The sequence below is a fragment of the Ranitomeya imitator genome, chromosome 7 (genome assembly GCF_032444005.1).
Source record: "Ranitomeya imitator isolate aRanImi1 chromosome 7, aRanImi1.pri, whole genome shotgun sequence".
NCBI classification, from domain to species: Eukaryota; Metazoa; Chordata; class Amphibia; order Anura; family Dendrobatidae; genus Ranitomeya; species Ranitomeya imitator.
Genome location: NC_091288.1, coordinates 136,497,734 through 136,524,586, shown reverse-complemented (window position 1 = coordinate 136,524,586; position 26,853 = coordinate 136,497,734). Strand labels below are relative to the sequence as shown.

General features: G+C 45.1%; 1 protein-coding gene across 1 annotated transcript in view; it reads left to right on the top strand.

Moving 5' to 3' along the window:
* VPS16 (VPS16 core subunit of CORVET and HOPS complexes) overlaps positions 1 to 26,853 on the top strand; it is a 412,925-nt gene that overhangs the window by 197,827 nt on the left and 188,245 nt on the right. The window contains exons 11-12 of the mRNA XM_069733839.1: positions 12,424 to 12,500; positions 19,138 to 19,269. Of these exons, the coding sequence (XP_069589940.1) occupies positions 12,424 to 12,500; positions 19,138 to 19,269 (209 nt within the window). The remainder of the gene's footprint in view (positions 1 to 12,423; positions 12,501 to 19,137; positions 19,270 to 26,853) is intronic.

The following is a 26,853-nucleotide window of genomic DNA, read 5'->3' as shown; positions in this document are numbered from 1 at the left end:
TCATCCAGCCATGTTTCAGATATCCCCACCATATCATAATTATGCTCCAACAACATTAATTCTAATTCGTCCATTTTGTTGGCGAGGCTTCTGGCATTAGTATACATGCACTTTATGTATCTCTCTTTACCTCTGTTCTTTCTTATATTATTAACTGTTCTAACCACACACCCCACTTCCTTATTTGTGCCCAGGCCTCTATCTGCACTATCTTCCTCTCCAATATAATGAATACCCTCCCCCCATTCCCTAGTTTAAACCCTCCTCCAGCCTTCTAGCCATTTTCTTCCCCAGCACAGCTGCACCTTCCCCATTGAGATGCAGCCCGTCCCTAGCGTAGAACCTGTAGCCAACTGAGAAGTCGGCCCAGTTCTGCAGGAACCCAAACCCCTCCTTCCTCCACCAATTCTTGAGCCACTTATTAACCTCCCTAATCTCCCTTGCCTCTCTGGCATGGCACGTGGTACAGGCAGTATTTTGGAAAATACCATGTTGGAGGTCCTTGCTTTTAGCTTGCAGCCTAATTCCCTGAAATCATCTTTAAGGAGCTTCCACCAACCTCTAACTTTGTAATTTGTGCCAATGTGCACCAGGACCGCTGGGTCCTCACCAGCCCCTCCCAGTAATCTGTCCACCCGATCAGCGATGTGTCGGACTTGTCGTAGCTGTTTTTCATTCTGACCCAAATGTCAGCTGACAGATCACCAGTGAGGGCCAAATCGTGGAGTTACGCCCGTCATTTTACAAGCGCGCTTGGAGACAAAAAGACACCTCACACATATCCTGTGAGCAAGTCACTTTTATCTGAAGTAATAGAGCAAGAAGCAATATTTTATACCATTTACACATAATGCATTTCAATGTAACTCATGTAGCGCCCACCATCACCCAGGGTCATACTGACCTTTATTCTCTAACGTACCCGGAGCACGTTGTGACTGAATATTGGGAACATACATGATAAGAAGTATGGTCTCCTTGAATTGGAGACACTAAGAATACTGCATCAACAGATTCTAGCAATTGTAGCAATTAAAGGCAAAAGGCACTTAAAGGCAAACTATTAACCCTTCTATATCAATTTCCCCCTTTTGTAAATGGTATAACCTCTGCTACGGGGTCAGATTATGTCCACAAAGGAGCTACTGTCTCATGGGTCTAATACCCACAAGGGGACTTCCTACCTGCTTCACCCATCCACCCTCAGTGTGGACACTCACCTCCCCAGTCAACAGTGGCCATACGGGGCCTATGATATACTACAGAAGGTTCAGCCTTAGGGTTTTTTCTACACATACATTATTCCATAGCTTAGGTAATACATATATTAGCGCTTTTACGGCTACATAAAACAATAAGCAAAGCAACAAAATTTGCATACAAGTCTGTAAAATACCAAAAATAATCCATCCGCTAGGCCGCTAAGCCAATTGGCTGGATTTAAAAAGGAGTCTCTATATTGTATTAGTCTCATTAAGAGCCTTAAGGAACCACGAAAATCTGAGTCCAAGTCTCACTTGTGCATGCAGTGTGGTGTTAATACCTTCCTTGGGTCCTGGGGTAAGGCTAAGTACAGCATAGTCCTTGCAGATACTGGGCTGTGTGCACAGATCCAACAGTCCAGCAGTTTTTGTCCTTCCGCGTCTTTTATAAGAAAAGCAAGATGTTGAATAAGTTTGTTTGTCCAGTGTCTCTGTAAGGTGCAAACATCCTACCACTGCCAGCAAGGTGATTAGGAGAACCGTCATTCTGCTGGTGAAAAGATCTTTTTGCAGTGACTGGCAAGGATCCAGGTGGGCTTTCCCTCAGGTTTCCCTGAGGTGAATGTGGTCAGCTTTAAAACGGACTTTAAAACGGGCCGTCAAACCGTGGATCTAGGCTCCTTCTCACGTGTCTGTGTATGACCACCAATCACCTGGATTCAGCTGATATACGTCTGCACTGGCATTAGGATCTGGAATGGATGAAAACACATGTTTATGCACCACATTAAGTCTTTTCTGCAAGGCCTAGACATGGGCTGTCATAGCACCCTGTTGCTTTTGTAGCACCTGTGGGAAGTACAGACCAGCCTCTGGCAAACTACTAAACAGGACTTCAAAAGGACACAAGCCTGTCTTTCTATTTGGAGTGTGTGTGACTGAAAAGAGTGCAAGAGACAAACACTCTACCACGCTCTTTCCTTTGTCTGCCATGGCCTTTGGTTTTCCAGTTTAAGTGTCCCGTTTAGTCTCATCACTTTCCCACTACTTTGTGGTCTATATGGTGCATGATATGCTTGCTGTACTCCCAGGACCTGCATGACTTCCCTCATTATTTTTCCCGTGAAGTGTGTGTCCCTATCGCTGTATATGGTTTCTAGGACACCATACCTGCAGATCAGTTTTTTTTTTCATGAGTTTGTCTGCAGTCACTTTAGTATTTGCACATTTTACAAAATAGGCTTCCTGCCAACCAGAGAAGAGATCTACACATACTAGGATATTTTTCACACACTCCTACCTTGGGTAGCTGTATGTAGCCAGTCTGCAGTCTCTGAAACGGGTAGAGAGGCCTGAGTGTCGCTTTCTTAGGGATTTTTACTGTTTTACCTGGGTTGTGCTGTGCACAGATGAGGCATGACCGTACGAGCTTTGCGGCTGCGTAACTGAAACCAGGAGCGATCCAGAAGGCATCTTGTGTTGCTTGCGCCATGATTGGGAGCAGGGATCTTGGTATATACGATTTATCCTGATTCTCCCATACTCTTTCTGAGTTCAGCTCAGCTCCCATTCTCCCAGTGTTCCTTCTCTGTTTGGGCAGCTGGAGGGATTTCAGGACATCTAGGCTCAGTGTGGCTGGAATACTCTGACTCCCCACCACCGTCCACTGCTCCCTAGGCCGCCTTGCTGCTACTTTAGCAGCCTTGTCTGTCCTTCTGTTGCCCTTTTCCTCCACAGAGTCACCGTCCGTGTGTGCTTTTACCTTGACGATGCCAACCTGGACTGATAACGTCAATGCCTCCACTAATTGTTTCACCAGCTCTGCATTTTTAATGGGCTCACCGGCTGATGTAAGAAACGTTCTGCTTCTTCAGATAGGGCAATAATCATGGGATATTCCCCATGCACAATTCGAATCTGTGTAACTGTTAGCGACTTTACCTGCAGCAGCTCTACACGCCTCAGTGAGTGCCTTCAACTCTGCCTCCTGCACCGACATGTGAGGAGCGAGTGGTTCAGCTCGGATTACCTCATGTGAGGATACTACTGCATATACAATGTAGAGTCGCCCATTCTGGTGGTATCTGGAGCCATCTACAAAAATAAAAAAACCTCAAAATATGCATTAGGAACAGGTTTTTTTCTTCCCACGAACATATGTAAAACCCACTGTCTCCTGACTCATCAGTTCCTATGCAGTCATGTTCCTGCGTCATGTCAACGTCATGTCATGTTCTCTTTGCCACCTGCCAATGCTGTCACCAATTCCCCCTTTTCTGAATCCACAGGCAGATGAGTGGCTGGATTCAGAACATTGTCTTTTGAGGGTGACATATTCAGGGATTAGTATAAGAGCACATTCAAGTCTGATCTGTCTGATCTTAGACAGGTGTTTTGGTTGAACTTGTACGAGTATGGCATTAATGTCACGTGGGGAACAAAATGTCAAAAAGAAAAAGTCAGTGTGATCTCACATGTCTTTCAGTAATACAGCAGCTCTTACAGCATGTACACATGTAGAAGACCCTCTAATCACTGGGTCTAATTGTGCTAAGTAGTAAGCTATCGGTCTCTGTTTCTTTCCATGTTGTAGTGTCAGTACTGCGGTAGCATGTCCACCCTGCTCTGTGCAAAATAAGAAAAATGGCTGATCATAGTTTGGAATGTCTGACACAATGAGCAGCTTGAGAGAGTGGAAGGAGTCAATTGCTTCTTGAGTGAGATTGTAGAGTTCTGATGGCAAACAGTCATAGAGTGGGTGCATCATTTGTGAAGCAGACCTTATCTGAGGCCTACAGTAGGTCACCAAACCTAGAAAAGTGCGTAGATGCTGGTGTGACCTGGGTAAAGGGAGATTTGTATTGCCTGTTTTCTGTCTTCAGTCAGGTGTCTTGTACCTTCAGCAATACAATGTCCTAAAAATGTCACCTTTTATTTGCAATACTGTAATTTGTCACATGAGACTCTGCAACCCTTTTCTGCCAAAAAAAAAAAAAAAAAAAACACAGCAAGGAAACTGTAGCTTCCGGACATCTGGTCCGGGCAGCAGAGCAAGAGGTCATCCACGTACTGTAGTAGTACAATCTGTGGATGAGGTGGTTGCCACTGCTCAAAAATCCCTACCATCGCTGTTGAATAGATGGTTGGGGAGTTCTTTCCCCCTTTATGGGAGAACCGTCCAACAGTATTGTTTACCTTCGTGAGTGAAAGACAAAAGATACTGACAGTCAGAGTGCAGTGGTACAGAGAAAAATGCATTTGCCAATCAATAACTGTGAAACATTTTGACGTCGCTGGGATCTGTGACCGTACGGTGTGTGTATTAGGGACAGTTGAGGTCACACTCACTGTAACATCATTAATAGCTCGTTAGTCATGAACCATTCTGTAGGTGTCAGGGGAACCCTTGGGTCCTTTTTTTTTTCTTAATGGGATACAAAAGGGTGTTGCAGGGGGAATATCTCTGCACTAGAACCCCTGCCTTAACATACTCTTTAATATTCCTGCTCAGGGCCATTGATTTGACTAGACTTAAGGGGTATTGCCTTAACCAGAGAGGAGTGATTACTTCTCTTGATTTATCATGACAGGGGGAATGGGCAGCCGACCCATATCAGATTTTCCCCTTGCCCAAATTGTGTCTGGTACCTGACTCTTTTCCCTGTCCTCAGACATTCTGGTGTCAGGTGTTACTTTCACTACTCTTGCCATATACACCATTTCTGCAATATTACACAAGTGTTTATATAAGTCACACATTAATGTCCGAATATTTATACCCGTATTTGATTGGGTAGAGTACCCCTTAAAAAAACTAAATTTGATTCACAAAATGTTACCAAAAGAAAATCTAATATATAATTGCCTAGAATACTACTTCCTGCAATTTGTGCCAACTTCCTGTCCGGAGCTAATGTCCGGAGATAAGTGACGTCAACAGTGTCCAGTGTCTGATTGGTTGCCGCCTGCTGCGAGCGACCAATCAGAAACGTGCCGTACTGTGACACACTCCGCCCGCCATTTTGGTGTGATTTTTGAATTTTTACCTCACAGCAAGTTTCTACTGCGTGGAGGCGGGCCCAGTGACGTTGCTCTTCAAGCTCCTGCCGAATTTCGTCAAAAAAATGATAATACCATTTACCAAAACTATATATATTTAGTTGTGAAGTGGTTCAGTGACATTTTCACACCAATTTTGAACTTTTGTTTGGTGTTTTCTCCATATACTGCCTATTATTCACTGACTGTTATACTGAGAGACTGCCGTTTATTAACCTCTTCTTTGCCACATTGGGTATATTGCTCTATTATTTGCCACATAAGGACATTGTCCATTATTGCCCAGCAATTTCTCTGCAATATAAACTGCCTATTTATTAATATCTGCATTCCTGCAAAGAACTATTGCCTATTATTAACTGGGTATTTTCCTACTACCTGACATTGTTCTTAAGCAAAGAACCGTTGTTGTGGCATTTGCCACAACACGCAAAGTTGTCGTCTGATGTCTTTCATCCCTCCCCTCATAAGCATGTTCATGGATCCTGTGTAACTGTACCTTAAATAACAAGAATTGTCAAGAGCTGGTGAGTGCAGCCATTTTTTGTTCTTTCTTACTATTATTTATTAATGGTATTATTTTTACATTTGAATAAATAAAGTATATATGGATTCTAGACTCCCGATTCTTTAGAATCGGGCTGCCATCTAGTTATATATATAAAATTACGAAACATACTGAGTCATAAAACGGGGGAGCACAATGCCATAAGCCACAGCAAAGCACAAGCTTATTCTAAGAAAGTAACAGCCCTATATAAATCCATAACTAACAGTTCCAAATACAAAAAGAAGTGATTTGAAAAATACCAAATATCGATGTCAGTTGCCTGCGATAAGGTATAAGAACTGGAAAAGACAAATAAACAGTGACTATGGTTTGAGCCAATATAATGAATGGCTAAAAAAACTATATATCATATGAAGACAACACAGTAACTATACCATCTTTGTGTAAGGAGACTACTAAAACTGGCAAATGAATGGAATTAAGTATAACTACAATAGGGCATGATTTACCTGTGGTATAATGTGCACGTGGAAGACCCTGGCGTCCCTCTGCCACAAGTGTTTATATGAAAGTGGACTTGTGACTGTAATACCCTCAGGAGAGCACTGTATAGTGCCTAGACAGCACTCAACTCTGCTCCCAGCAAATTCATAGGGGTATTGTCACTAACAATAAGTTTGTAAGCACCTCTTGGCTGTCTCGTGACTCTAGTCTTTTCTTGTTTAGTCATAGGGGCTTCAGTCGCTTGTCCCCCTACCCTCACGTATTCCACAGTCTCGTCAGTAATCATGTCTGGCAGTATCAAGCCTTTGTGTACTAGTCCCAGCTGCCCCAGTGTCGGTCAAGAATTCTGTCTATTTCCCTCCCAGTATTGGTATGGTGGTCATCAAGGCAGGACCAGGTCCGGAGGGGACAAGAACAGGGCACACATTTGTCGCTGGGTTGTCAGTTTCCTAGTCTGAAGGTGAAGGAGGTGGAGATTGGTCTGAGTGTCCATTTTCTCCACAATTCCAGCACTTCACTGTTTCTAAGTCCTTAGGTCCCTTACTACGTCTCTACTGTTTTCCTTGTACTCCAGCATACATGACACGTCGTCTTATCGTCCTAGTTTCTTCAACTCCTGAGCAACCTTTAGGAGGTCTTTGGATCTACATTTCTCCATTTAGGTCTGGCTGTCTGTACTGCGTCTCGTAAGCCTTTTGTCATACCGTCAATGAATGTATTTACCAATATTTTAACATCGAGTGGGTTTACTGGACTGTACCCCATGTCTGCCTATTTCAGCTGTAACCGTCCAGAGTACATCTCTACTCTCTCTCCTTTAGTCACATCTGTAAAAGTCTTAATTTGCATCCTAGTATGTCACCTGTTTTGGTGCTCACCAACTCTCTAGGTCTGCTCAGGTGCACTTATACGTCCATCATATTGTCTTTGTCTGTAAAATGGGAAAGATTTGTTCTCAGGGTCAGCCAATCATTTTAGCATAGCTAACTAGTCAGAGGGCTTCCAGGGATAATACTCCTGTATCTGTCAGATCATACAAGTATTTCTCCAGTCTGGGTTTGTCTGACCGCAATGTTTACAAGTCCATCTGTCTTGTCTTGGTCTCTGGTTATACAAAGGTATGACCGTAGCAGTAATGTGTCGGTCATAGTCAGACTTTTAAGCATCAAAACATTCATAATACACCTTACTTCCGTCCTGCTGCACTCTCTCAGATGCCATTTATTCACATGCTATTTTCCTCATTTGTCTGTGCCTTTTTGAACATCCAAACATCCATCCACTCACTGGCATTTTTGCCTGTTTCAATATTGGTCTCACATCTTTTACTGCTTCCTTTCCTTCTCTGTCTTTTACAATCTCTATAGCGGTTCTGGATCCCATTGGGGGCCCTGACTGCACACAGAATAAGTTGCCCATGGCTTCAACTTATCCGCTCAACAACACCGAGCAGGTTCCCTACCTACCACTCGGTGACACCGAGCAGGTGCACTACCTACCACTCGGTGGACTTAAAGGATTTTACCAAGCAGGTTCACTACCTACCACTCGGTAGATCAGCTGGCTAGCACAGCTCCATGGACGGCAAGGTTACACCACCTAATGCCGTAGACTGACTGTAGCAGGTCACTCCGTACACTACATCAGCCGTGCAGTTGGCTACCTCCTCTGCTGATCCTCAATTCGCTATATCAATCACTCAACTTGAAGCAGGAGAATCTTTTACCAATCTTTTCAATCACTTACAAATTTTCCTCTAAAATAGGCACAATTCTTTCACTTTTAAATTCCAACTTGAACTTACGATATTTCTTTCTACTTCAATACATACAGTACTATTGCTTTAAACACAAATCTCTTAGCGCGTACTGAACCAAGGACAGAATATGCACAGCTCCATATTCTTCAGCGCAGCTGCATGGACCCCCCCTTCCTCTGGCCCACAACACAAAAGGGAGAAATGTCAAGCAAGTCGCGCAGGGGCTCAGCTTACCCCTCCCACCAGCTATTTCGCGCTGATAAGCTTGTTGTCTTACACACACACAAACAGAATGCAGCAGTTTTCAGACTTAATCTCTACAAAACATTCCTTCTCTCGGAATTAAAAACAGTTTCTCTATACAGGCAGATCACTGCACAACTTGAATAAGCTGATTCTGACCGCGTCCGGCCAAAACACATATAGAAACCTATCCAATGTCAAACCACACATAACACGGGTTTCACTGAATCTCAGTTGTAAATTAAAAATATCCACAACTCATTCATCCTGGACCTTCAACAACAGTTAGATAAGTAATGATACTTATGTGATCACTCATACATACATGCTCATTCAGGGATTTTTGTTTCTTTTCCTTTCACTTTCAGTTGATTTTTACAAGAAGAAAATCCCTTATCTCAATCACTCCACCTAATTCAGCTCAAACTGCGCTGAATAACGTCTTCTGTCACATACAGAGGACCACACCTAACGGAACCCCTCATCAATCAGGGATTTCTGTTTATTCCTTATACTCATTTACTCACCTGTCATCTCATTCAGAGTTCTCATAGACATACAAGGCTCACACAGCCTGCCTATTTTGCACTTTGGAATTAACACAACTCTATATAACAAAAACTGCAGCAGTGTCCACTGACACTCTGAAAGCACTTTAAGGCCAAACAACAAAAAACAACGGCCCTAATACAAAATACAGCTTCATATAATGTACTGCCAATCCAAAATGACCAAAATAACAACACTGCACAGAGTCTGTCCCAGCTCTGTATTACACACTACACAAATACACAACCAATTAGGATACTGACAAATGATACAGATAACAATTATCATCTTATAACTCTATTATTCAACTCTCATACGGACATAAATAGACAAAACACAAAACTCACTGGTGATGTGGATTCTTTGAACCATGTTCGCAGCCTTTTACCCAGATGTATGGAGAGATCCAGATGAGAGATTGCAAGTGCAAAACAGGTTTGTAAGAATAATATTTCTCACCTTGCTGCAGCTGGTGTTTTGCATGTCAATCTCCCAGAAGCTCCCCCATACGGATTCCGAATAAGCTGGATACACGGCCCCGGTCGGGCGCCAAAACTGTCGTAGCTGTTTTTCATTCTGACCCAAATGTCAGCTGACAGATCACCAGTGAGGGCCAAATTGTGGAGTTACGCCTGTCATTTTACAAGCGCGCTTGGAGACAAAAAGACACCTCACACATATCCTGTGAGCAAGTCACTTTTATCTGAAGTAATAGAGCAAGAAGCAATATTTTATACCATTTACACATAATGCATTTCAATGTAACTCATGTAGCGCCCACCATCACCCAGGGTCATACTGACCTTTATTCTCTAACGTACCCGGAGCATGTTGTGACTGAATATTGGGAACATACATGATAAGAAGTATGGTCTCCTTGAATTGGAGACACTAAGACTACTGCATCAACAGATTCTAGCAATTGTAGCAATTAAAGGCAAAAGGCACTTAAAGGCAAACTATTAACCCTTCTATATCGGACTCGAGCGCCAGGTAGGCAGCACACCGTTCCACGATCCCTGTCTTTGTGACAGATTGTCCTATTTGTTCCCCTAATAATTGAGTCCCCGACTACCAGCACCTGTCTGGCCTGCCCTGCTCTCCTATTTCCCTCCTTAGGCCTCTTTCACACTTCCGTCGTTTGGCATCCGTCGCAATCCGTCGTTTTGGGCAAAAAACGGATCCTGCAAATGTGCTCGCAGGATGCGTTTTTTTGCCCATAGATTTGTATTAGCGACGGAACGCGACGGATGGCCACACGTCGCGTCCGTCGTGCGACAGATCCGTCGTGTTTTGGCGGAAAGTCGTCACAAAAAAAGTTCAAGTGAACTTTTTTTGTCCGTCGCGAATTAAATTCTGCCCCCTCCTCCCCGGACTGCAGAATAGTCAGCGGATGCATCGAAAAACTGCATTCGCTGCCCACGTCGTGCAAAACTTTCACAACGTCCGTCGGTACGTCGGCCTGACGCATTGCGACGGATCCATACCGACGGAAGTGTGAAAGAGGCCTTACTGTAGCAGTCATTCCTCCGGCTTTCAGAGGACTTGCCTGGCTGCAGCAGTGCTACCCTTGTACTGGCACCCCCCTCATCTGCCAACTTGGCAAACTTATTGGGGTGTACCAGATAAGGACTAGCCTCCCTGGCACTCTTCCCTCTACCCGGCCTTCTAACTGTCACCCAGCTTGCTGCTCCACTGTCCTGCAGCTCCATCCTACCATCCCCCCCTCATCTATCCCATTGAGCGTCTGCTCAGTGAGCAGAAGACTCCTTTCCATTTTGTCAATGGATCTGTGTTGCCAGCTGCACATTTAGATTCAGAATCTGGACTTCAAAATGCACAACGTGCTCACATCTCGCACAGCAGTATGCACCCTCGACCGGCTGCTCAAGGATTGTATACATGTGGCAAGATGTGCACTGGATGGCATTAGCAATAGTGGAGCACATTTCCCAATGGGGATTGCACCAGACAGAAAAGTCAAACAAAAATAAATACAAAGTATCAATAAAATACAGACAGCAACTCAGCAATTCCTCCCCTGGAAACTCCCTGAATCCAAAGTCACTGAATCACAAGTCACACTTACCGCCGTTCACACTTGGGCTAGGGTCACATTGCGTTATGTGACCGGGTTTAACGGACTACGTTACACCGCGGTATAACGCAGTGTAACGTAGTCCGTTAACGCCGCCATAGCCTGTAATGGCGAACGCATTGATGTGCCGTCATTTGAGTGACAGACCGCGAACGCTGCTTGCAGCGTTCGCGGTCCGTTCCTCTCTAGCGCAGATCGGCAAACGCGATCCCTTTTGGGACATTGCGTTAGCGCAGTCCGTAGCGCTATGCACTAAACGGACTGCCCTAACGCAATGTGACCCTAGCCTTACACTCAGGTCACACTCAGCTCATTCACACTCGCTAAGCTGAAGATTTAAAGAGATTTCTTTTTTTTTTTTTTTTTCTTTCCCCTCAGCAGCAATTCACCTTGAAGTTCAATGCACTTCCAAAAAGGACTTGAACTACAACCAGCTGCCCCTTATAAACCCTTAATTATGAGCCCCCACCCTAAATTAACCCCTTGTGAATATATCTATTCCCAATTCAGCAACTCACACCAATTAACACAGGTATTTGTTAAATGTTTTCCAAATACCTCTTCCCTGAGTCACAAGACACACTTACCGCCGTTCACACTTACGCTCTGGTCACACTCAGCTCATTCACACTCGCTAAGCTGAAGATTTAAACAGATTTTTTTTTCTCTTTCCCCTCAGCAGCAATCCACCTTGCTGTTCAATGCACTTCCAAAAAAGCAAGATGTAGATGGAAAGAAAAAACAAATCTATTACTGTCTCTCTTAGGGTAGGTGCACACTGTAAGTAATGCTGTGGGTTGGACGCTGCATTCTTCCACAGCGTCCAACCTGCAGTATCCAGATGTTACAGCATAGTGGATGGGATTTCAAGAAATCCCATGCCCACTGTGCATGCACCGACACCCACGGAGACAGACATGCGCCTCGTCTTTCCAGACCGCAGCATGTCTATTTACCTTGTGGAGACGCAAGCCTCCTCAAGATAAATCTCACCCGTACAGTGTATTGGACACGGTGAATTCGCACGGTTCAGTGAACACATGAGCACTCACCTGCGTTCAAAAGCCGGCAGCGGACATGTGCTGCATCCAAAGTGTTAGCCGATTACTGAATGTTTGCACATACCCTAACTGATAAACTGAATACATTTTAGTTGTAGTAGACAAAAATGGCAGTAAACATTAGATGAATGTCAACTGACCTCTATAATTTTAGCAGGATCAGTTAACCTTGATTATATAAAACTAAAAAAAAATAGCATTTAGGCTTAATGTTTGCCTACCTATTGTAGGAAAAAGGTAAAAAGGTGGTCTGGAGAAACTAAGAAGCATTTTTAGAATACTTGTATTGCTCACCTGAGACTCAGAGCCTTGCCATCCTAAACATTACACTCTATTGTCTCTGCTGATTCTGAACCTCTGAGAACCGATCTTATGAGAATATGAACAAAGAACATGTTGGTAAACCTAACAAAGTATTTTCTCGTTTTTTTTCTTAGAATCAACTGAAGAAATGTTTAAAATTGCTTCAATGGCCCCAGGTGCACTTTTGATGGAAGCACAAAAGGAATATGAGGTAAATTTCAGCCTAGATTTATGAAGTAGATGAGGACCTACACCACAGTGATATAAAGTACACATTCATTAAGAAATCTAATAAATCAAACCTACACATGTTTTGAATCCATAACTGTAACGCAGATTTTGTTGTTGGGTGCCTTTTTTGCTTCCGAAGTCAAATAATGTGGATAAGGTATAAATGTAGAATAAACCATAAATATAAGATAAGCCATAAATCTAAAGTACATGCTGATTCCATCAATAGAGCCTGCATCTACCTGAAGAAAGTAGCTCCGTTTCACACTTCTGTCAGTGGACAGGTGGACCAGATTCGTATATAAATGGATGGAACTTTAACCATTAGTTAAGAGCAAATGTGATCGGATAAGGCGTTGTCCGAGCATCTTGTGTGCTAACTTTCAGCCGCGAGATATGCAGCCTCAGGGACTCCAACATATTTTTCAAGCACGCCAAAGACACTCGGTTAGCACCTGAGCATGCTCGAATAACATCTTATCCTATCACGTATGCTCATCACTAGTAACCATCTCTCTACTGACGATGGTGTGCATTAGGGGCCTCTTTTTATAGTAGACGTAGGTCCCATTGACATTTACTATACGTTTATGGCTTCCCATGTAGATATGCTATAAATGTATGATGGGAATACCTCCCTCCTTACATGTGTTAGCAACCGTTAATGTGGGATGTATAAAAAGGTTACTGATACCATACATTGCTAAAACAACAAAAAAAGTTACAAATTAAACCCATCTCTTCAGACCTCAACCTACTGTCTGCTTCCCCATAATAATGCAGAATGTAAGCCCGCAAGGGCAGGGTCCTCGCCCCTCTGTATCCGTCTGTCATTGTTAGTTTGTTTACTGTAAGTGATATCTGTAACTTGTATGTAACCCCTTCTCATGTAAAGCACCATGGAATCAATGGTGCTATATAAATAAATAAATAATAATATTATTTAAAATTAAATAAAATTAAAAGGAAGATTTTCACAATATTGCTACCAAAATGATGAACATTAAAAACATTTGAATATCAAAACTTTCTCATGTACCAAATGTATGTATGTATGAAAACCACAATATATCACTTGCAAACTTGAATATGTTTATGCAAGAGATATGAAATTTAACAAATATTATTTATTATTATAGCGCCATTTATTCCATGGAGCTTTACATGTGAGGAGGGGTATACATAATATAAACAGGTACAATAATCTTGAACAATAAAAGTCACAACTGGTACAGGAGGAGAGAGGACCCTGCCCGCGAGGGCTCACAATCTACTCACAATCTACAAGGGATGGGTGAGGATAGAGCTGGTCGTGCAGTGGTTTGGTCGATCGGTGGTTACTGCAGGTTGTAGGCGTGCCGGAAGAGGTAGGTCTTCAGGTTCTTTTTGAAGGTTTTGATGGTAGATGAGAGTCTGATATGTTGCGGTAGAGAGTTCCAGAGTAGGGGTGATGCGCGAGAGAAATCTTGTATGCGATTGTGGGAAGAGGAGATAATAGGGGAGTAGAGAAGGAGATCTTGTGAGGATCGGAAATTGCATGCAGGAAAGTACCGGGAGACGAGGTCACAGATGTATGGAGGAGACAAGTTGTGGATGGCTTTGTATGTCATGGTTAGGCTTTTGTACTGGAGTCTCTGGGTAATGGGGAGCCAGTGAAGGGATTGACGGAGGGGAGAGGCCGGGGAATAGTGGGGGGACAGGTGGATTAGTTGGGCAGCTGAGTTTAGAATAGATTGGAGGGGTGCGAGAGTGTTAGAGGGGAGGCCACAGAGCAGGAGGTTACAGTAGTCGAGGCGGGAGATGATGAGGGCATGGACTAGGGTTTTTACAGATTCTTGGTTTAGGAATGTACGGATCCGTGAAATATTTTTGAGTTGAAGGCGGCAGAAGTGGAAAGGGCTTGGATATGCAGTTTGAAGGAGAGATCAGTGTCAAGAATTACCCAGAGACAGCGAGCTTTTGGGACTGGGGAGAGTGGGCAGCCGTTTACTGTAATGGATAGGTTCATTGGGGGAGGTCCCGTGAGTTGGGGGAAAGACAATGAATTCTGTTGTGTCCATGTTAAGTTTTAGAAATGTAGCGGAGAAGAAGGATGAAATAGTGGATAGACATTGAGGGATTCTGGTTAGTAGGGTGGTGATATCTGGTCCAGAGATGTAGATCTGTGTGTCATCAGCATAGAGATGATACTGAAAACCGTGAGATTCTAAGAGCTGTCCCAGGTCAAAAGTGTAAATGGGGAAGAGCAGGGGCCCTAGAACTGAACCTTGCGGGACTCCGACAGATAGGGAGCGAGGTGAGGAGGTGGTGTGTAAATGGGAGAAGCTGAATGTTTGGTCAGTTAGGTATGACGTGATCCAGGATGGGGCCAAGTCTGTGATGCCAAGGGATGAGAGGGTCTGTAGTAATAGGGAATGGTCCACTGTGTCAAAGGCAGAGGACAGGTCCAGGAGGAGGAGGATAGAGAAGTGTTGCTTGCTCTTGGCGGTTAATAGGTCATTGGTGACCTTAGTTAGGGCAGTTTCAGTGGAGTGGTGTGACCGGAAGCCTGATTGTAAGCGGTCGAAAAGGGAGCAGGAAGTTCGATGGGAGAACAGTTCAAGATGGACGTGGTGTTCCAGTAGTTTTGAGGCGTAGGGGAGAAGTGATATAGGGCGATAGCTAGATACAGAGGATGGGTCAAGAGAGGGCTTTTTGAGGATAGGTGTGATTGAGGCATGTTTAAAGCTTGAGGGGAAAACACCAGTTGTTAGTGATAGGTTGAAGAGATGGGTTAGGGTTGGGATGAAGACTGTGGTGAGGTTTGTGATGAAGTGAGAAGGGATCGGGTCAAGTGCACAGGTGGTGAGATGCGATCTTGAGAGTAGTGTGGAGAGTCGATGTTCTGTAATGGTGGAGAAGTTGGTTTTGGAGGTGGAGGGCTGGGTAGTTGGGAGGAAGGGCTCTGGGGGTTGTCGACTAAAACTGTCTCTGATGTTCTCAATCTTCTGCTTGAAAAATGAGGCAAAGTCTTCAGCTGAGATGAGTGGGGAGGGAGGAGGTGCTGGGGGACGGAGGAGAGAGTTGAAGGTGTTGAATAACTGTTTAGGGTTGTGAGACAGGGAGGATATGAGAGATGAGAAGTAGGTTTGTTTAGCTGTGGCGAGTGTGGTCTTGAAAGTAGTGAGGGACTGTTTGAATGCGATAAAGTGCTCGTTGGAGTGGGATCTTTTTCTATCTCCGCTCTGCAGCCCTGGAAGCTCGCCTCAGTTCTTTGGTCAGGCTGGTGTGCCAGGGCTGTCTGTTGATTTTGCGAGCTTTGGTATGTGTGAGAGGGGCAAGAGATTCCAAAGCTGCAGCTATTGTGGTGTTATATAGAGCGGCAGCGTCATCCGCATTGTGTAGGGAACTTATGTCTGTGAGAGGGAGGAGGGATTCAGAGAGTGAATGTAGATCAAGGTGTTTAAGATTTCAGCGAGGGTGTGCAAGTTTGTGGGTTGGGGATTGTAGACAAGGAGTGGAGAGGGAAGAGAATGTTAGTAGATTGGTCAGAAAGAGGAAGAGGTGAGTTAGAGAGGTTAGATATGGAGCAGAGGCGGGTGAAGATGAGGTCCAACGTGTGACCATCTTTGTGAGTGGCTGCAGAAGACCATTGAGTGAGGCCGAAGGAGTACGTGAGAGATAGAAGTTTAGTGGCAGCTGATAGGAAAGTGTCAATGGGGATGTTGAAGTCGCCCATGATGATAGTGGGGATGTCCGCAGAAAGTAAATGAAGTAGCCAGGTGGTGAAGTGGTCAAAGAAGGTGGTGGCTGGCCCTGGGGGGCGGTAAATGACAGCCAGTTGGAGGTTGGTGGGGGCATAGATGCGCACAGAGTGCACCTCAAAGGAAGGGAGGGTAACAGAGGGTGGCAGTGGGATTGGGGTGAAGGAGCAGTTATCTGACAGGAGAAAACCAACTCCTCCGCCATGCTTGATGCTGGGGCGGGGTGTGCGAGAAAGGTGGAAGCCACCATAGGAAAGTGCAGTAGGAGAGGCTGTGTCAGAAGGGGTGAGCCAGGTTTCAGTGATGGCGAGGAAGGAAAGTTTGGTAGTGACAAAAAGATCGTGGATGTAGGAAAGCTTGTTGCAGCGAGCGTTCCACAGAGATCCTGTTAGTGGGACTGGGGAAGTGGGGGCTGGGCGAATGGGTATAAGGTCAGAAAGGTTATGGAAATTTGTGATGGAGCGAGGAGGGGAGGTAGAACTGACTGTGGGGATGTGGTGAGGAGGACCAGGAGAGATATCACCAGCAGTGAGAAGGAGCAGAGAAAGTGTTAGCAGTTGGGAGCAGGAGAGGGGATGAGGGGGCTGTCTGTGCTTGGAGACAGTGGATTGTATGTTAAGGAACAGTTGTGAGGAGGAGGTGAGATGGATGAGGAGGACTAGATTTTCAAAAAAAAAAGAGGAAACTCCCGAACAGAAAATATATATGTAAATAATGTAGTTACGGTACTGATCAAAAGTTTGGACACCACTGGAGGCATGGCCTAAACAGCATGTGAGAAAAAATACACCTATTTTTATCCTTAGGCCGGGGTCACACTAGACCGTAATACGGACGAGTGCAATGCGATAAAAAATCGCATAGCACTCATCCCAATGTTAATCTATGGGGCAGCTCCCATCATCCGATATTTTCTCGGCCGTTTTCAGGATCCGAGTGAAATCGCAGCATGCTGCGATTGTCAGCGTTTCTCGGCCGAGAATCGCCAATGAAAGTCTATGGGGGTGAGAAAAAATAGCACAGCACACGGACCATCAGTGTGACTTGCGAGAAATTCTCAGGCATTGGGCAGGTGACAGGAAAGGCTCAGCCATTATTTGCTCATTTTGCAAGTGTGTGAGAAAATCTCACCATACGGATCACATACGGATGTCACACGGATGTCACACGGATCATTTGATGCGAGAAAAACACATCCTCGCACTGCACACGGATCACTGTTTTGGTAACATTTGTGCGATTCTCGTCCGTCAAAAACGGACCGTTTTTTTATACGTTGTGTGTGTCCCCGGCCTAATACCTCTTATCCTGCTTCTCTTACCCTTGTGCTGAGAAGTGGTCGTCTAATCATGAAGGAAAATGACACACAGCAGGAAACTGGGGGACATGCTATCTGTCACGCCGAATGCGGCAATAAAGGTGGCAGGATGGCGTATTTGGAACCCGCACCTGTCCCTGCCACTATAAGGGACCCTGGCTTTCCCTTATCTCAGGGGTACCTATGAAGGTTAGGAGGCCCGAGCCGACAAACTGGGCAACAACTAATGGGGTCCAATTTCTCCTGTTACCCTTGTGAAAATAAAAAATTGCTTGCTAAAACATAATTTTTGAGGAAAGAAAATTTTTTGATTTTCACAGCTCTGCGTTGTAAACTTCTGTGAAGCACTTGGGGGTTCAAAGTGCTCACCACATATCTAGATAAGTTCCTTGGGGGGTCTAGTTTCCAAAATTGGGTCACTTGTGGGGGTTTCTACTGTTTTGGCACATCAGGGGCTCTGCAAACGCAACGTGACGCCCGCAGACCATTCCATCAAAGTCTGCATTTCAAAACGTCACTACTTCCCTTCCGAGCCCCGACGTGTGCCCAAACAGTGGTTTACCCCCACATATGCTGTACCATCATACTCAGGACAAACTGGGCAACAACTATTGGGGTCCAATTTCTCCTGTTACCCTTGTGAAAAAAAAAAGTTTAGAATGGTGTAACTTTTGGGTATTTTTAGCCATACAGATCCCTCAAACTGACTTCAAATGTGAGGTGGACCCTAAAAAAAATTGGTTTTGTAAATTTTGTTGTAAAAATGAGAAATTGCTTCCAAAATTGTGCTAATGTAAAGTAGACATGTGGGTAATTATAGTTATTTATTAACTATTTTGTGTCACATAACTCTCTTGTTTAACAGAATAAAAATTCAAAATTTGAAAATTGCGAAATTTTCCAAATTTTAGCCAAATGTCCATTTTTTTCACAAATAAACGCAAAAATTATCGATCTAAAGTGTCCCTCAACCCACTCAGGTAGTGCTATCTCAAACAGCCCTAAGCATAGCTACAAATCAACAAAAGAATGGCTTTGCAAGAAGAACATCAAGGCTTTAGAATGGCACAGTTAGAGCCAAAATATAAATTTAATTCACAATCTCTGGGTTGACCTGAAAAGGGCTGAAGACAGTAGATGCCCTCATAATCTGACAGAATTATAACTCTATTGCAAGGAAGAGTAGTCAAAAATTGCCAATTCTAGAGATACCATCGTGGGAGACTGAATTCTGTCATAAATTTAAAGGGTACTTCAAGAAAGTATTAATTTGAGTGTGTACATATTTATGCAATCACATTGTTTTAGTTCTATATTTTTCTTTTTTCCCCTTAAAAAAACAAAAAAAAAAATCTTTTTTTTTTTTTTTCAATTGAATTGTAAACATTATGGGTGACATTAAAGTGGTAAGAAGTTCTAAAATGTTTCTTCTTGGTATGATTGTTTTTCTACATGACAAAACTCTGGCATTTTAATAGGGGTATGTACATTTTTTTATAAATGCGAAATTAATCTAATAATTGCGCTATAAAAATTTTGACTTTGTCGATTTCTAGAAAGAAAGCCAGAAGGCTGATGACTACCTTCGTGAGATAAAGGACCAAAACCTACTTCCTGTAGCTGTAGCAAAATGCATTGAAGCAGCTGGTTATGAGCATTCATCAGAAATGCAAAAATCATTGCTAAGGGTAAGCTGAAGATTTTTTTTGCAGGAAAACATTGTGCAATAGATATACCTACTTTAGTAGTAACTAAAAAAAGGGAGCCATGATCGACTCTTGCAGTAATGTTTAATATTCATATAGTAATATTGTATCCACATTAGACTTGAAAGGAATCTGTTACCACTTTTTTGGGATATCATGTAAAAATATCTTTGTTTAGTGTCACCTATGCATTATACCAGTACTTTTGATACCCCTCGACTCCCCACCTATGATCCATAAATACCGTTTATATTCCTCCCGCTGTGTATGTAAATCTACTCTGTCCGGTCTAATGGGCGGGGCTTATTGTACATCTCTCCCCCCCTCCTGGCTTGCTCTATGCATTTCTTTCAGGTAATTCCTGCGTTCGCGTAGAGTTACCGCGCGTGCGCATCCATATGTCCTCTTGCGCTTGCACAGTATGCTTTGCCCAACTGTGGGCAAAGCATAACATCAGTATTGTGCATTTGCCGGCATACGCCATTACGTTCTATGCATTGCAATACTTCCAGGCTATAGATGCGCAATACTGATTTTAATCTTTGCCCACAGTTGGGCAAAGCATACGGCGCACAATGGAGCAGGTGTAAAATGCTGCAGAATATGCACAAATTGACATTCTGCAGAAAATACAACGCAGTGTTTCTGCGCTGTATTTTCCGCACCATGGGCACAGACCTTTTTGGACTCTTTTTTTTTTTTCTTCTCTACATCTTGGAAGTGAGACAGGGGCGACGGACCCTATTGAAAGGGTCCGATCTCCCCAAACCATCAACGGGCGAGCACATGTGAGTACTCCTCCACGTATCCTTTCCCGCAACGTGGGATTTCGTGCCGGACGTAGCCCTGACCACCCTAAGGTAACAGATCATAGGCTGTACAGGTGTATTTGTATTGTCCATGCGGCCCCCTCTGCATCACCAATGCACAGACAGCGGTGATAGAAGGGTGGTGGATAGTCCCTCTCCTCATCCTATGAGGGGAAGATGGAGCTAGGGTGCCTGCACCGTCTTTTTAATAACCCCCGTCTAACCTGAACATCCAGAGGGAGGGCTGAAGGGGGGGCTCCTGCTGCAGCGCATCTTTCAGGGGCATTCTCCCTGCGGCTTGCGGGCTCCGCATTCTGCCTTTCTGCTGTCGGTCCCACTTCCTCCCTGGCATCTAGCAATGCTGCGTCCTGTCTGCTACGGGTGGTGCCGCGATCTTACCAGAGCGGCGCCGTGCCGCAGGCCGCTATCCTGGCGTCACTTCCGGGGCGTTTTGTCAAATTTACTCCCCGACGTCTGTCAGGGGTGGGCCGTGGGCATAAGCCCCGTCCCTTCCGGCGCATCATTTCCTCGCCGAGGAGGAATCCAGACCCCGGCCTTTTTTTCATGTGGTAGGGCACAGAAAGCTGATCAGGCTCCGCCCACTAGTAAAGGCCCTCTTTTTAAAAGCAATGACAGCTCACATCGCCCGGTGATCAGCTCCACGGTGTGTATGGGGACACAGGACTGGGGTAAGTGCTACTCCCCCCAGCCTGACAGCAGCAATAGCTGTGTCTTCTTCAGTCTAGGTGCATCTGATTATAGCAGGGGTCCCCAACTCCAGGCCTCGAGGGCCGCCAACAGTGCAGGTTTTCAGGATTTCTTTAGTATTGCATCGGTGGTAATGTGATCATCTGCACAGGTGATGATTCCAACCCCTGTGCAATACTAAGGAAATCCTGAAAACCTGCACTGTTGGCGGCCCTCGAGGCCTGGAGTTGGGGACCACTGGATTATAGCATCTACAGAGCAGCCTTGTCTAGAAGGGCCAAGTCTCACACGGTCTTATATACTTTGCCGCATGCCCAGCGTAATCGTCTCTGCGAGGCCTGCGAGTCTGAACGCGCTCAGGAGCCCCCCCTCCTGCGATTTCCCCTGCAATTTCCCCTGCGACTCAGGAGGAAGCTTTGGTGCCTCCACCGTAATGGGTCATGTCCTTGTCGCAGTCCATGGCATCCCTAACTAGGGCAATCGAGTCCCTTCAGACCCCAGCTGGAGTCAGGGACAGCGGTTCACCTACCTTGGAGAGATCCTCCGACTCCCAGGAACCTTCGGCCTGCAAGGGCCGCACTCGCACTAGGCAAACGCAGGGGAAGCGAACCCTCGCAGAGTCTCCCGGCCCGTCAGGTGTCTCTGCATCTTGGAGTTCCGTCTCTTGTTCACCTTCCCCACCAGAGAGCGGTGAACTCTGTTAAGACTATGATTCTGAGGGGTCCCTTAATTTGGAGACTCCAGGTTTCCAGGAATCAATAGACCGCCTAATTGAGGCCGTCATCCAGACCCTGGGAGTAGAAGACTAACCCGCCTTGACCTCGGATCACAAAGCCTCATTTAAGAGGGCCAAGCAGTCTCATAGGGTTTTTTCTTCTCACCCTAAGTTTGGGGACTTGGTCCAGCGTCATCGGGAACATCCAGACAGACGTTTTTTGGGTCAAAAAACCCTGAAGGCAAGATATCCTTTTGCTCTGGAGCTACGTCATAAGTGGGCAGAATCCCCGTAGGTAGATCCTTCGGTGTCTCGCTTGGCCTCTAACGCTCTGTTATCCCTTCCCAACGGCTCCTCTATTAAGGATCACACGGATCGACTTATAGAAAGTTTGGCTCGCTCAGTTTTTGAGGCCTCAGGTTCAGCCCTCTCTTCCTCTTTTACAACGACATGGGTAGCTAAGGCTATGATGTCTTGGTCAGAATCTTTGACCAAGGCTCTTCAGGAGAGGGATCTCCCAGTAGAGCTGACAGAAATGTCAAATCAGATTGCTTTTGCCGGAAGCTATCTGATCAATGCATCCTTAGACGCAGCAGACTGCGCTGCGTCTGCAACAGCGAATGCGACTGCCATTAGAAGGGCTCTACGGTTGAGAACATGGCGGGCGGATTCTACCTCTAAGAAATCGCTTACAACCCTTCCTTATCAGGGGGGCCGTTTATTTGGAGAGAAACTGTATCAACTCATTTCTGATACAAAAGGAGGGAAAAGCAATTTTCTCCCACAACAAAGGATTAAACAACCCTTTCATCACCAGTTTCAGGCCCGTTTCAAACCCTTTCGTAATACCAGGTGGACCCCAGCGTCAAATTTCGCTGTGCCAGGTCAAGCCAACCAGGACCGAGATCATCAAGTCTCCTACAGAGCCAACCCTTTGGGAAGAATGCATTCCCAGCTGCCTAGATCAAGGGGATCTAGGTCCCATAGGTTTACGACCAAGTGACTAGAGGCATTCTCCGGTCACCACCAACAGAGTGGGTGGCCGCCAACTCTCGTTTCACCGGGCCTGGCTCTCCAGTGTTCACGACAGGTGGGTAAGGGACCTAGTGTCTTCAGGATACAAGATAAAGTTAATCTACCATCCCCCGTGCCGGTTCCTCCCATCCCGTCTTACCAGGTCAGTATCTCGGCTTCAAGCCCTGTTCAATTCTATAGAGTCTCTTCAGCTCCGCGGGGTCATCGTTCCAGTTCCAAAGGAAGAGAGGTTTCAGGGGTTCTATTCCAATCTGTTCATAGTTAATAATAATAATAATAATAATAATAATAATAATAATAATAATAATAATAATAATAATAATAATATTATTATTTATTTACAGTCATGGCCAAAAGTATTGACACCCCGGCAATTCTGTCAGATAATACTCATTTTCTTCCTGAAAATGATTGCAAACACAAATTATTTGGTATTATTATCTTCATTTAATTTGTCTTAAATGAAAAAAACACAAAAAGAATTGTCCTAAAGCCAAATTGGATATAATTCCACACCAAACATAAAAAAGGGGGTTGACAAAAGTATTGGCACTGTTCGAAAAATCATGTGATGCTTCTCTAATTTGTGTAATTTACAGGTGATGTTACTTACCTGTGGCACCTAACAGGTGTTGGCAATAACTAAATCACACTTGCACTTTATAGCCTTTTTACTAGGCACTGCTCCTAATAGCCAGATTCCTACTCCACACTGATGAGGGGCAAACACCCCGAAACAGCTGTCTGTGGATGGATACCATGCTTGGCATAGGTGGCTTTCCTTCATAGGATGCTGCCCTTCCCGTGGTTGTTCCTTCCCGGGGAAAGGCCTGGCTATTCACTGCTTGCGTTGAGAAACACGTGATGGTGTCTCCGCAGCTTCTTTACATGCATCTGCATATTTCCCATAAGGGATGGGGGCAGTGTTCTGGAATCACTGCGTTGAGAAACACGTGATGGTGTCTCCGCGGTGTTGGATGTTTTGGTCTCCCCGAGGCCAATCATCTGTGCCTTTATAGCCTTTTTACTAGGCACTGCTCCTAATAGCCAGATTCCTACTCCACACTGATGAGGGGCAAAAACCCCAAAACAGCTGTCTGTGGATGGATACCATGCTTGGCATAGGTGGCTTTCCTTCATAGGATGCTGCCCTTCCCGTGGTTGTTCCTTCCCGGGGAAAGGCCTGGCTATTCATTGCTTGCGTCGAGAAACACGTGATGGTGTCTCCGCAGCTTCTTTACATGCATCTACATATTTCCCATAAGGGATGGGGGCAGTGTTCTGGAATCACTGCGTTGAGAAACACGTGATGGTGTCTCCGCGGTGTTGGATGTTTTGGTCTCCCCGAGGCCAATCATCTGTGCCTTTATAGCCTTTTTACTAGGCACTGCTCCTAATAGCCAGATTCCTACTCCACACTGATGAGGGGCAAAAACCCCGAAACGGCTGTCTGTGGATGGATACCATGCTTGGCATAGGTGGCTTTCCTTCATAGGATGCTGCCCTTCCCGTGGTTGTTCCTTCCCGGGGAAAGGCCTGGCTATTCATTGCTTGCGTCGAGAAACACGTGATGGTGTCTCCGCAGCTTCTTTACATGCATCTACATATTTCCCATAAGGGATGGGGGCAGTGTTCTGGAATCACTGCATTGAGAAACACGTGATGGTGTCTCCGCGGTGTTGGATGTTTTGGTCTCCCCGAGGCCAATCATCTGTGCCTTTATAAATCACACTTGCAGCCAGTTGACATGGATTAAAGTTGACTCAACCTCTGTCCTGTGTCCTTGTGTGTACCACATTGAGCATGGAGAAAAGAAAGAAGACCAAAAAACTGTCTGAGGACTTGAGAAACCAAATTGTGAGGAAGCATGAGCAACCTCAAGGCTACAGGTCCATCTCCAAAGACCTGAATGTTCCTGTATCTACCGTGCGCAGTGTCATCAAGAAGTTTAAAGCCCCTGGCACTGTGGCTAACCTCCTTAGATGTGGACGGAAAAGAAAAATTGCCAAGAGATTTCAACGCAAGATTGTGCGGATGTTGGATAAAGAACCTCGACTAACATCCAAACAAGTTCAAGCTGCCCTGCAGTCTGAGGGTACAACAGTGTCGACCCGTAATATCCGTCGGTGTCTGAATGAAAAGGGACTGTATGGTAGGAGACCCAGGAAGACCCCACTTCCTACCCCGAGACATAAAAAAGCCAGGCTGGAGTTTGCCAAAACTTACCTGAAAAGGCCTAAAACGTTTTTGAAGAATGTTCTCTGGTTAGATGAGACAAAAGTAGAGCTTTTGGGGCAAAGGCATCAACATAGAGTTTACAGGAGAAAAAAAGAGGCATTCAAAGAAAAGAACACGGTCCCTACAGTCAAACACGGCGGAGGTTCCCTGATGTTTTAGGGTTGCTTTGCTGCCTCTGGCACTGTACTGCTTGACCGTGTGCATGGATTATGAAGTCTGAAGACTACCATCAAATTTTGCAGCATAATGTAGGGCCCAGTGTGAGAAAGCTGGGTCTCCTTCAGCGGTCATGAGTCCTCCAGCAGGACAATGACCCAAAACAAACTTCAAAAAGCACTAGAAAATGGTTTGAGAGAAAGCACTGGAGACTTCTAAGGTGGCCAGCAATGAGTCCAGACCTGAATCCCATAGAACACCTGTGGAGAGATCTAGAAATGGCAGTTTGGAGAAGGCACCCTTCAAATATCAGGGACCTGGAGCAGTTTGCCAAAGAAGAATGGTCTAAATTTCCAGCAGAGCATTGTAAGAAACTCATTGATGGTTACCGGAAGCGTTGGTCGCAGTTATTTTGGCTAAAGGTTGTGCAACCAAGTATTAGGCTGAGGGTGCCAATAGTTTTGTCTGGCCCATTTTTGGAGTTTTGTGTGAAATGATCAATGTTTTGCTTTTTGCTTCATTCTCTTTTGTGTTTTTTCATTTAACACAAATTAAATGAGGATAATAATACCAAATAATTTGTGTTTGCAATCATTTTCAGGAAGAAAATGAGTATTAACTGACAGAATTCCAGGGGTGTCAATACTTTTGGCCATGACTGTATATAGCACCATTGATTCCATGGTGCTTTACATGAGAAGGGGTTACATACAAGTTACAGATATCACTTACAGTAAACAAACTAACAATGACCGACTGATACAGAGGGGCGAGGACCCTGCCCTTGCGGGCTTACATTCTACAGGATAGTTCCCAAAAAAGACGGAACGATAAGGCCCATTTTGGACCTGAAACATTTAAACAGATTTGTCAACTTTCGTCGTTTTCGAATCGGAATCTCTCCGGTCAGTCATTGCGTCAATGGAAAAGGGGGAATTCTTAGCCTCAATAGACATTCAGGACGCCTAAACCAGGGATTCAAGCTTCAGGAGGCTAATTTGCATATTCCAGATGCCTTCTGGGAGAAGCGAAGTCTCCCTAAGCTAGAAGATCGTTGGGTACAGCCGGGACCAGCTGCTTCGAAAGCATCACCAAACCAGGGATTCAAGCTTCAGGAGGCTAATTTGCATATTCCAGGTGCCTTCTGGGAGAAGCGAAGTCTCCCTAAGCTAGAAGATCGTTGGGTACAGCCGGGACCAGCTGCTTCGAAAGCATCACCAAACCAGGGATTCAAGCTTCAGGAGGCTAATTTGCATATTCCAGGTGCCTTCTGGGAGAAGCGAAGTCTCCCTAAGCTAGAAGATCGTTGGGTACAGCCGGGACCAGCTGCTTCGAAAGCATCACCAAACCAGGGATTCAAGCTTCAGGAGGCTAATTTGCATATTCCAGGTGCCTTCTGGGAGAAGCGAAGTCTCCCTAAGCTAGAAGATCGTTGGGTACAGCCGGGACCAGCTGCTTCGAAAGCATCACCAAACCAGGGATTCAAGCTTCAGGAGGCTAATTTGCATATTCCAGGTGCCTTCTGGGAGAAGCGAAGTCTCCCTAAGCTAGAAGATCGTTGGGTACAGCCGGGACCAGCTGCTTCGAAAGCATCACCAAACCAGGGATTCAAGCTTCAGGAGGCTAATTTGCATATTCCAGGTGCCTTCTGGGAGAAGCGAAGTCTCCCTAAGCTAGAAGATCGTTGGGTACAGCCGGGACCAGCTGCTTCGAAAGCATCACCAAACCAGGGATTCAAGCTTCAGGAGGCTAATTTGCATATTCCAGGTGCCTTCTGGGAGAAGCGAAGTCTCCCTAAGCTAGAAGATCGTTGGGTACAGCCGGGACCAGCTGCTTCGAAAGCATCACCAAACCAGGGATTCAAGCTTCAGGAGGCCAATTTGCATATTCCAGGTGCCTTCTGGG